Here is a 12270-nt window from a genome sequence, read left to right on the forward strand (position 1 = left end):
TCATTAAGGACAGATAAAAGACAGGAGACATGAACTTTGTCACTTGGTACAGTCCAGTTGCAGCACTGCTAGGAGAAATGATACCTGCAACCACAGTAATTATCCCGGGCACCGTTTGCAAACATTGGCCCTCATTCAGAGCCACTCGCTAGCGGCAGTACGCTCGTTCCGAGCGATGTTCGCACATCTGCGCATGCGTACGGATCGTTATACGCATGCGTGAACCAGTCAGTGCGGCCGAAATTCATGTGCTCGTAATATAGCGAATGCCTGCTATTTTGAGTGACAGAATGAGGCGTATGTGGGTGGTAACAGGGGAAGGTGCTTGAAAACGGGGAGTGGAGATCAGAACGCAGGCGTGCTTAAAGGTCAAAACGGGCGTTTTATGGGTGTGCATAATTAATACAGCAGCGTCATTGACCACGTCACTGGGTTATTTTATAGCCAGAACTGCTCGCAAGATTGTGGTAGCAAAAACCAACCACAAGAATAGCGAGCAGTTCATACGCTGGTCGATGTACTCGATTAATCTAATAAATAGCGGACATGACGTATGGTGCGAGCGGCCAGGGGGCGTTTTTAACAAATAAACGAGCGTATGTTTTGCTCGCTCGTTCAGACTTAGAGGTGTGAACAGACTGCAATTTGCGAACGGATCATTTGAATAGCCACCCCTTGTTTTTGAACGAACGACCGCAAATAGCGAACGGCTCTGAATCAGGCCCATTGACTTCTATTTAGACAATCTCTTGCATGCAACAGAAGGGTAGGCAAAATTGTCCTTGTTTGTGCACAAACTAACGGAAGATTATTCTTGCTTCACACTTGCCAGTATGTGTGACTGTTATGTGATGTGTATGCCTGCATTTAACCCCTTGTTTCGCAGTCTGATCTGAAGTTCCAGCATTCCCGCTCAAATAAAACTTTATGGATCCAAAGGTCATTTGCTTGTTCAAAGTGTATAATAAGAATTGTATTTCTATTTGCTGAACCATAATAATTGTCAGAAAACTTGATATTTACATTATTTGACAATAAATTCTTGCATTGTCTGTAAATTCCTTTGGTAAAATACTTTTGTTGCCCGTAATAACGCCTGACGACTGACAAGAACCAAGGGATAAACCAGACGGGTAAGGTACCCTTTGTATCACACCACACTTGGGGTCGTTAGTAAAAAGTGGTTACCACAACTTGGCGTCCGCGAAACAAACTACAATAGACAAGATGTCAGAACCCCAATCTCCATTGAACTTAGTGTAATAAACTTGCAGGAGAGGTCATGTGAACAGGACTCTTCCAACTGAGTTTTAGGAGGAACTCCAGAAAACAGATGAAAATGGTCGTTAGACAAGTTTGTTAAATGTTTGATCTAAACAATTTGTTCAAACAACAGTTTTTGTTAATTTTCCGGCGTTTGTGAGCAAATTGCTGATTGTCATTTGCTTTCATACCTTACCAGATTTTCATTCCAACCAATCAACTAGTTGACTGGTTGGATGTAAGTTGGTCTAGTGTGTGGCCAGCTTTATCCTCAGCTTACTCAGGCTAGCCAGCTTCCGAGGCCAGGAAACTCCGTCTGTACCATCCAGTACAAATTGCTCTGCTCCTGGGCTTCCTTCTTAATTGATGATTGCAGCCACCTGTGGTGAGACACCTGTCTCATCTATTAACTAGTTCAACACAGGTGTCTGCAATCATTAATTAGGTGGGAAGTCCATTAGCAGAGCATTGTGTATCGGGTGGAAGGGGTCATGTTGGAGGGTAGGTATCACTTCAGGATTTAAATATAGAAATTATACTTTATTCACACAACGTTTCAAGGTGCTAAACCCCGTCCTCAAATTCTTTACACCTGAAACGTCATGTGAATAAAGTATCGTTTCATATTTAAATCCTGAAGCGCCGTGCTGTGTTTAACCCCTCCACAGGAGTTGTACACCATAGAATTTATATTTAAATATATTTTATATATAAATATTTCTTTTATATTGTGGCACAGAACAGCTAACTTGCGTCACAGAACAGGAGCCCAGCAATTGGCTGTCAGAGGAGCTCACCGGATCACCGGTCCCTGGGTGCAGGTAAATGTTAGTTTAGTGGGAGAGAAAGGGGGATTGCTGAGGGGAGGGGGTCGCGGGGAGGGTGTAGCAGGCAGCACATGCGTAGTCACCCTTTTACAAAAATTACCCTGAGAAGTGCAGGGAGAGGATTTGCAGGGACAAATCTTTCTCACAAGTTCTCTGGACCTCATTCAGAGGCGGTCGCAAGAAGCGACCGCTCGTTCTGAATGAGGGCGGGCGCTTCATTATTGAAGTGCGGCCTCCTGGTCGTTAGTTAAGCTGTGGGTTACCACCCACAGCTTAACGACCGACCAGGTTGATGGTCGCAATGGTGATTACCATCGCGACCATCGGGGCTTACGACCAGACCATAGGGTAGGGTCTGGGCACGCGTAAGCCCCAGGGAGCTTTCTGCTCTGATGGCGCAGGAAGCTCCCCACTGACATCACTGATGATGTCAGTGCGGCTGCCCACAAAACGGTAGGCGTTCGTAAAGGAACGCCTCCATTTTGGAAACCACCCCCCCGGCCCGCCTACCAAACGGGGGCAGCTGTCAATCAACATCGACAGCCGCCCCTTTGGTAACGAGCTCCGGAGCATCAAGTTTCCCTGTCGCTCCAGCGCCAAACCATAGTCGGTTACGAGCGCATCGGCGCTCGCGACCGACTCTGAATGAGGTCCTCTGTCCCTGCATGCGATATCTGATACATCCTTGCGATGTATTCATATATCACATCACTATTTTGGGTGGATTTATCACATCTGAGATGTGAATTGTGATAAATATGCCCCGTAGTGTTGCATGCAGCCCATATCAGATTACCCAGCCATCTCTATTAAGGAAATGCTACTGAGCGTCGGGTCGGAGACATCACTCAAAACCCTCCAACATGACCAATTCCATCCGGTCCAAATTGCTCTGTTCCTGAGTTTCCTTCTTAATTGATGAATGCAGCCACTTGTGAAACATCTGTCTCATCTATTGTTCAACACAGGTGTCTGCAATCATTAATTATGTGGGAAGTCCAGGAGCAGAGCATTGTGTACCGGGTGGAAGGGGTCATGTTGGAGGAGCAGAGCATTGTGTACCGGGTGGAAGGGGTCATGTTGGAGGAGCAGAGCATTGTGTACCGGGTGGAAGGGGTCATGTTGGAGGAGCAGAGCATTGTGTACCGGGTGGAAGGGGTCATGTTGGAGGAGCAGAGCATTGTGTACCGGGTGGAAGGGGTCATGTTGGAGGAGCAGAGCATTGTGTACCGGGTGGAAGGGTCATGTTGGAGGAGCAGAGCATTGTGTACCGGGTGGAAGGGGTCATGTTGGAGGAGCAGAGCATTGTGTACCGGGTGGAAAGGGTCATGTTGGAGGAGCAGAGCATTGTGTACCGGGTGGAAAGGGTCATGTTGGAGGAGCAGAGCATTGTGTACCGGGTGGAAGGGGTCATGTTGGAGGAGCAGAGCATTGTGTACCTGGTGGAAGGGGTCATGTTGGAGGAGCAGAGCATTGTGTACCAGGTGGAAGGGGTCATGTTGGAGGAGCAGAGCATTGTGTACCAGGTGGAAGGGGTCATGTTGGAGGAGCAGAGCATTGTGTACCGGGTGGAAGGGTCATGTTGGAGGGTAGGTATCACTGCTGGTGCAAACGGAGGGATGGAATACAATAAAGCATTCATTGCTACAGAAACTAAATAGCAGGGTCTCGCCAAAAATAAATGAGAACACCCTTACAACATCCTCAGAAACTAGGCATTATAAAAAGGTCAAACCTGATATATGAATGGTTGAACCTTTCTATTTGCTATACTTTACATCCATGTACTACAAATCCACTTACTGTGGAGAAAAAGCCGCTTCTGTTTTGCCTTTTATTGGAGCAAAGCAGGAGGCGGCTAACTCGATATATGTACTATGAATAGCGCCACCGGGGAGCGTGAGCGTAGAGTCTCAGCCTCTGCGGTGTCAGTAGAGACTCATTGCGCTTCCTGACTGCACTGTGGACTCTCACCTGTTACCTTTCTGGTCTCCTCTCCCTTCCCGCGTCCCGTGCACCTTCAGTGGTGAGGGTTTTTTATAACAAGCTTTATTAACAAATGGACAAATGTAACTCGCTTCACTTCCTGCAACCTGCTTGTCAGGGGTCTATTTATTAAGCCTTGGATGAAGATAAAGGGAACGGAGATAAGGTGCCAGCCAATCAGCTCTTAACTGTCATTTTTCAAACTCAGTCTGTGACATAGCAGTTAGGAGCTGGTTGGCTGGTACCTTACCTCCGTTCCCTTTATCTCCATCCAAGGATTAGTAAATAGACCCCTCAGTGAGGAGAGACAGATAACGACAGCCAGAGGTGACGAAACCCGCGCTGGAGTAGACGGCTGACGGTAAGTGACCTCTCTCCTTGGTAATAGCTAGGTCACTTACCGCTGCCATAGGTGCAAATATTGCAGCCTGCTGTTAGCGCTAGCAGGCTGAAGGCATAGAAATCCCTTTAGTACATATCTAGAAGCAATACAGGGATTTTATCTGCCTTTTTTGTTTGGCTCCTTATCTCCCCCTAGTACATGGAGCAATATATTCCGGAAGCACCTCTAGAATAACATGGCATATTTCCCTAACTCTTAATGGCATAGATTAATACTATTCCTGGACAGTAAGTCAATCATCGCATTATCAATTTTTTTAGTGCGGTTCTACTTTTTCGATGCTCTATACTTAACAAAACAATGAACATTGGGCGTGATTCATTACAGATGGCTTTTGCGATCGCAGCTGCGATTACGCACGAAGGCCGGCTGCGTAAATATGCTAATGAGTGCAATCGCAAAGCTAGTATAGAGACGCCCAAAGCCAGCATAAAGATGCCCACTACCGCTATCTCACATCCGTAATACCTTGCAGACCTGCGTATACTTCGGGAAGATGGAGTAACATCGGCCCCTCACGCACATTACAGCAGCCCTGACCTTACTCAGAAATTGCTAACCTTGTTGCACGTAGTGAGTACACAAGCTGCGTATGCCGTCGCAGTGGCTAATTTATGAACGCCTATGTAACGGCATTCAAATGGACAGGCACGCCTGCGTTTCTTCAACCACTCCCCCGTCACCGCCCCCAAACGCTGACGTCCCATCCCTCCGTCTGTGAAGGCTGTGTATCTGCGTAGGTGAACGCAAAGCCATCGCAATCCCAACTTGCGCAGTGCGATTCATACGCATGCGCAGTGTACACCATCGACCGAACTGCGCACGTGGTAATAAATCAGGCCCATTATCTATATTGGTTTATGATAGCCTCGGCCTGGCCTTACCTGTGAGATTAGCCACGCAGACTTCTCTCGAGAGCCTCTTGTCTCTACCATCAATCCTTAGAACAATGTCCATCCTGTAATGACCACTCATAGCCTTAGTAAGATTAAGGCTGAGGTCATTGGATTTCCCGGGATGAGCCTTTGAGTCGCACTTCTCACTCCAGCACGCGGCCCTCGCGGCTACCGTGAGTTTTTTAATCACCCTGGATGGGTAAGTGACGTTCCCTTCTGCTATGCCCACTTCATGGGACAGAGGTAGTTCCCGTGCTTTGAAATTGAAGGTAAATGGGATAGTTACATGGTTCTTCCTGGTCATGTACACAACAGCTCGGGATGGTTGAAACCCTGCAAACGTGGGAAAGTGGGATAAATATGAGGAGTAGTCGTACACAGGAATAGCAAGAGGGGTCATTGCAGACAGAGGGTTTCAGAGAACAGTGACAGCAAAAAAAAAAATATAATTTAAAAAAATTCTCGCTCAGAACGTTATGATTATCAGGCGCTTCGTTCCTCTGCCAGGAGACGCTTAGTTACTCCTTCTGTTGCCCTCCCGCCTCCCCCCAACGGCTTCATAGTGGTTCTCTGGCTGTGCCCACTGACGGAGAACTTTGGCTCAGTCAGACGCGGCTCTTTACTGTGAAGACTAAAAACCTTTCAAGTCATTTTTTAAATTGGAGATAGACTGTGCAACAAAAACCGCACCAGCAGGATCCCATAGGATTACCTAACAATGCAACTTCCTGCACATTTTTAATTCAAAGGAGAAATACTGCACCATATATTTTTATTTTATAACAAAAAAAAAAAGGAATTATTTTAACCAGTGCCTGGAAAATGGTGGAAACTTTTTATATGAAATGTTCATCATATCCCAGGTAAAAGGAAAAGGTTCTGTAAAGATATACAGCCTGATTCTTAGGTACACGCTAACTACACGCATGCATGCACCCGGGTCCCACTGAGCATGCATGCTGACGGTTACCACGAGCATTGCAGGAGCGCTGGCACAGGACAGCTGGTTCAAGCATCAATGGTGCTCTGATAGGGCGTCTTTAGGCACACCGAGACCAGGGGCAGAATCATGGGAGACAATGGAGGAGCCTGCCGCAGGGCTCCAGCAGTGAAGGGGCACCTCCTCCATTGTCCACAAAATATTCACCCCACTTAGGGCTGTAACTATATACCCGGGATAGGTACCGTCACAGCCGCCCAATACATGGCACCTCTTCCAGGCACCTGAGAAGCCACCATACACTAGTGGAGAGCTCCATTTCAGACCATCAGCTGCTGCCTTCATCTATCTACAGCCTGTCCCTACTCATTGGTGTCACTGCTCCTCATCAGCTTCTTTTGTCAGTGTGACACGTCCGGTGCCCTCCTCAGCCACAACTATCTGTCTCACTCCTTCCTAGCGGGTGTATCTGCATGCGAAATGCTACATTACAGTGTCAGCGGATGTGACGGGGGGCACCAAATTATAACTTGCCTCCGGGCTTCTGGGATGAACTTACGCCACTGACCGAGACGTATTACCATTACTAGTGGGCGTCTCAGTTGGAACATCATGGGCTGTGGCATTTTCATAAAGTCGAGGTTGCGTGCACCTCTAAATCAGACCCATGGCGAGCAGCCCTATGGCGCAGTTGTTAGCATTGCTCTCTGGGGTCATGGGTTAGATTCAGATAAAATCCATATCTGTGTAGAGTTTGTATGTTCTCCCAGTGTTTGTGTGAGATAGAGAGTGTGTGTGAGTGTTAGGGTTTTTAAACTTTAGCTCCAATACAGTAGGGTCTACTGCAAATAACAAATATTCTCTGTACAACGTTAATAGTATATAATTAAGCAATAATAATAATGTACAATGATGCAAATGTAAAAATGCCACACACACGGTATTTAAAAAAGACTGACGCAGTCCGAAATGAGGTGTATTCACCAGTTGGGGACCCTTGTGGCCAAGGGGCTCAACAGTAAATTCGAACTCAAGTGTTTTTTTAACGTGATAAATCCTTTTTATATAATTTTTATTATGCACGTCTGTATGTGGTGTATATATTTTTTATTATGCACTTCTGTATCTGGTGTATATATTTTTTATTATGCACGTCTGTATGTGGTGTATATATTTTTTATTATGCACGTCTGTATCTGGTGTATATATTTTTTATTATGCACGTCTGTATGTGGTGTATATATTTTTTATTATGCACGTCTGTATGTGGTGTATATATTTTTTATTATGCACGTCTGTATGTGGTGTATATATTTTTTATTATGCACGTCTGTATGTGGTGTATATATTTTTTATTATGCACGTCTGTATGTGGTGTATATATTTTTTATTATGCACGTCTGTATGTGGTGTATATATTTTTTATTATGCACGTCTGTATCTGGTGTATATATTTTTTATTATGCACGTCTGTATGTGGTGTATATATTTTTTATTATGCACGTCTGTATGTGGTGTATATATTTTTTATTATGCACGTCTGTATGTGGTGTATATATTTTTTATTATGCACGTCTGTATGTGGTGTATATATTTTTTATTATGCACGTCTGTATGTGGTGTATATATTTTTTATTATGCACGTCTGTATGTGGTGTATATATTTTTTATTATGCACGTCTGTATGTGGTGTATATATTTTTTATTATGCACGTCTGTATGTGGTGTATATATTTTTTATTATGCACGTCTGTATGTGGTGTATATATTTTTTATTATGCACGTCTGTATGTGGTGTATATATTTTTTATTATGCACGTCTGTATGTGGTGTATATATTTTTTATTATGCACGTCTGTATGTGGTGTATATATTTTTTATTATGCACGTCTGTATGTGGTGTATATATTTTCACCTTTCTAATCTCGACTAGCTGCTATTTTATTGTATCCATTATTATTGTCATTTTAATGTAAACATTTTTATTTCTCATGTTTTTATATGTATTCCTTGGAAGATATTTCTAAACGGACTAAACAACAAATCAGGGACGTATCTTCCTATTGGCCAGGATGGCACTCGCCAGGGGAGCCAGCGCCGCCCGGCAGTGCCATCCGCGCCCAGTTCTGTATGTCAAAAGTCTGAGCTGCTGCTGATTTCTCAGTCAGAAGCATCAGCGCCGGCCAACGAGGGAGGGGAGGGGGGTGATCAACGCCCATACAGCCACCACAGTGTCTGTTTACTAACTGCCAACAGGGAGGCGCCAGTGACTTACTAGGGGAGGGGTGCTTGGACCTCTAGATACACCCCTGCAACAAACTCCTGAATACCGCTAATACCTATACTCCTAATATCCAAGGAGATTGTGGACATCCCATTGATAAGAAGTATATACACCGATAAACAATGTAGCTTCCTGGCTACTGTGAACACGTGGAACGCTTGATGACTACATCCGGTGTGGTGGAACACAAACGGCCATCTTGTTTCTGGTCCGTGGTTTGCCTGCGCATGCACAGCACACGGAACACGCCGAATAGCGATGAGGGGCTTCAGGTGTGGACACTTATGTTTAGGGTATTTAAATATGAACTAATGAGCCTATACCACGCTTCTGACGAAGGACAATTGCATCTGAAATGCGTTAAGCGTGGCTCTCCTGCTATGTTTCTGAGGGTGTAGTAGGTAGATTATCAAATCCCGACAGCAGCAGCCCGGCAAGGGTAAAGATCCCGATCGTCCCTAAGGTAAGTATCGCTAACCTAATTCCCCCCCTAACCCTCCCTTAGGGGTGCCTAGCCCTAACCTTCCCCACAGTGCCTAAACCTAACCCCCCCTTCCACGCAGCCTAAACCGGGGGGGTACCTGACCCTAACGTCCCCCCGGGGGTGCCTAACCCTAACCACCCCTTCCCCTAGTCTAAACCTAACCCTCCCGGGAGGATGCCTAACCCTAAGTCCCCCCGGGAGCCCTAAACCTAACACCCCCCCCCCGTGGCTGTCCGCGCCCGGCTTACCTTCGTCCGGTATGCCGGGCAACGTTCTTCCGGCGTATGGTTAATGACAGGTGTCGAGTTTTCGATGCCTGTCATTAGTACCACGCCGGGATAGAAAGCTTGAAGCCGGCGGTCGGCATTTAGACCGTCGGCTTCCTAACTACATCCCGTTTCTGACACCTAGGGGTAAATTTACTAAGAATCGAGTCTGGGAGAGTTTGCTATCTCTGGAGAGTTTGGGCATTTTTTCCCACTCACAAATTTACTAATGTAAAACTCGGGAGAGAGATCTCCTTTGCTACGGGAAAATACTGGAGAGTTAGCAAACTCTCTTCAATTCACCATCGGCAAAAATCCGAGAACCTTTTCACTAGTGAAGATAGGATTTGGGAGTTTACCAAGCAGAGAGTTTCTAAACTCTCATGAGATGGAAAAACTCTCCTGTAAAAACTCATGAAATAAATACACCTGCCTGTGATCTGCGAGTTTGGCAGAAACATACACAGATCACTGTGATCCATGTATGTTTCTGCCTGTAAATTGTGAAAAAAAGGTTAAATGTTTTTTTAAAAATTGACATAGGGTCTCCCCCCTAAAGCTTAACCAGCCCCGGACTTGCCAGCCAGTCCTGGTTCTTAAAATTACGGGGAACAAAACGAGTAGGGTTCCACCGCAATTTAAGAACCAGCACTAGGCAGCAGGGCCAGACCTGGTTTTAAATATAGGGAGGAAAAATTTTGCGTGAGGTTCTCCCTATATTTAAAACCAGCTCCGGACACTTTCTAACGGGGGGCTGATGCCACAGCCAGGGGAGCCCTTTCACCGGGCCCCCCAGCCGCAGCATCAGTCCTGACCGCTAGTCAGCCCAGGCTAGGGATCTCTGGGGAGTTGGGGACCTCCCCCAATAAAGGGGTCCCCCTCTCCAGGGCACCCTTAGCCTAGGCTGATAGCCCGGGGCTATCCCTGCCACCCCTGGGCGGTGGGTGGCAGGTTGATATTGTAGGTGTGTGTAAAAAATAGAATAATTCACATTGATATTTACAGTGGAACTACAGGTCCCAGCAAGCCTCCCCAGCAGGCTGGTACTTGGAGAACCACAAGTACCAGCATGCGGGGCATTACTATCAGTCAGGACTGATGCTGCGGCAGGGGGGCCCGGTGAAAGGGCTCCCCAGGCTGTGGCATCAGCCCCCCACTAGAAAGGGTCCAGAGCTGGTTTTAAATATAGGGTGATCCTCACGCAAAAAATATTCTCCCTACATTTAAAACCAGGTCTGGCCCTGCTGCCTGGTGCTGGTTCTTAAATTACGGTGGAAACCTACTCGTTTGTTCCCCGTCATTTTAAGAACCAGGACTGGCTGGCAAGTCCGGGGCTGGTTAAGCTTTAGGGGGGTGCCCTACGTCATTTTTGGACCTGGGGTTCAGCCAGTCCTTTCTACATCTTGGACGTTTTGGATCAACCAGTTGCTGTTCGCCACCTACAGTATATAGATTTGTTTATACGCTGTTATCCTACCTTGTATGGTAATTGGGCAGCACAGACGGTGTAATAGTTAGCATCACTGCCTCATAGCACTGAGGTTGTGGGATCAATTCCCATCACGGCCCCAACTCTGTAGAGTTTATAGTCTCCCTGTGCTTGCATGGGTTTCCTCCTGGTACTCCGGTTTCCTCCAATACTCCAAAAATATACTGGTAGGTACAAACATTAACCCTAGTGTGTCTGTGTGTGAGCATGTGGTAGGGAATATAGGGCGATGTTTGCACAACTGCGCATGCGTACGGATTGTAATACGCATGCGCGAACCAGTCAGTGCGGCCGAAAATCGTTTGTTCGCTAAATAGTGAATGCCTGCTAATTTGAGTGACAGGAGGAGGCGTATGTGGGTGGTAACAGGGGAAGGTGCTTGAAAACGGGGAGTGAAGATCAGAATGCAGGCGTGCTTAAAGGTCAAAACGGGCGTTTTATGGGTGTGCATAATTAATACAGCAGCATCATTGACCACGTCACTTGTTTTTTTTTAGTCAGAACTGCTCGCAAAATAGCGGTTGAAAAAACCAACCACAAGAATAGCGAGCAGTTCATACGCTGTTCGATGTACTCGATTAATCTAATAAATAGCGGACATGACGTATGGTGCGAGCGGCAAGGGGGCGTATTTTCAAAATTACGACCGCAAGTTTTGCTCGCTCGTTCAGACTTAGAGGCATCAACAGACCGCAAAGTGCGAACGGTTCATTTGAATAGCCACCCCTTTTTTTTAAATGAACGACCGCAAATAGCGAGCGGCTCTGAATGAGGTCCATAGAGTGTAAGCTCCACTGGGGCAGGGACTGATGTGAATGGCCAAATAATCTCTGTAAAGTGCTGCGGAATATGTGTGCGCTATATAAATAACTGGTAATAAATAAATAAGTGCAATTTGTTATTAAATAGATATTTTAAAAGGATTTTCTAAACTATTTTTCTGTTTTTTGTGTCCTCCCTGACCTATGTTGTGCTGTGAGGTACATGTGGAAAGGGAGACACTTTTTGGAATAAAATGGGAATTTAACGAATCTAACCTGTCTACTAACCAACTAAAAATCTGTTGGAAATATTTTATGCTGATGGAACATTCAAGGAGCAAACTATAGCAAGGGTGATTACTATTACATTTTATGTGTGTAACACTAAATGTATTTTGCACCCCGGATTGTGTGTCAATGTTGATACCTTCAGAGCGCTTCATACTTGTGCATTCTTGTGTTCCTCACACATGCTGACTGCCAAACAGACACGTATGCACCGGTGTGAAGGTGATATAACTTCTGGGTGCTCAGCGTCTGGTGCAAGTCACAAACTGATAAAGACAATGAATTTGTCCGCATCTGATTGGCAGAATGCGTCCAAGTCCCGCCCATTTATGCTAAGATTTTAACTTTATTGCTGTTGGAATGGCCACAGCACTATGGGACTC

The 12270-nt window shown here is 45.9% G+C and overlaps 1 protein-coding gene across 2 annotated transcripts in view; it reads right to left on the minus strand.

Moving 5' to 3' along the window:
• CD4 (CD4 molecule) overlaps positions 1-12270 on the minus strand; it is a 55333-nt gene that overhangs the window by 18130 nt on the left and 24933 nt on the right. For both annotated transcript variants that reach the window (XM_088456050.1, XM_088456051.1), the window contains exon 6: positions 5364-5708. In XM_088456050.1, the coding sequence (XP_088312176.1) occupies positions 5364-5708 (345 nt within the window). The remainder of the gene's footprint in view (positions 1-5363; positions 5709-12270) is intronic.

The sequence above is a fragment of the Taudactylus pleione genome, unplaced genomic scaffold (genome assembly GCF_031769625.1).
Source record: "Taudactylus pleione unplaced genomic scaffold, aTauple2 ptg000685l, whole genome shotgun sequence".
Lineage (NCBI taxonomy): Eukaryota > Metazoa > Chordata > Amphibia > Anura > Myobatrachidae > Taudactylus > Taudactylus pleione.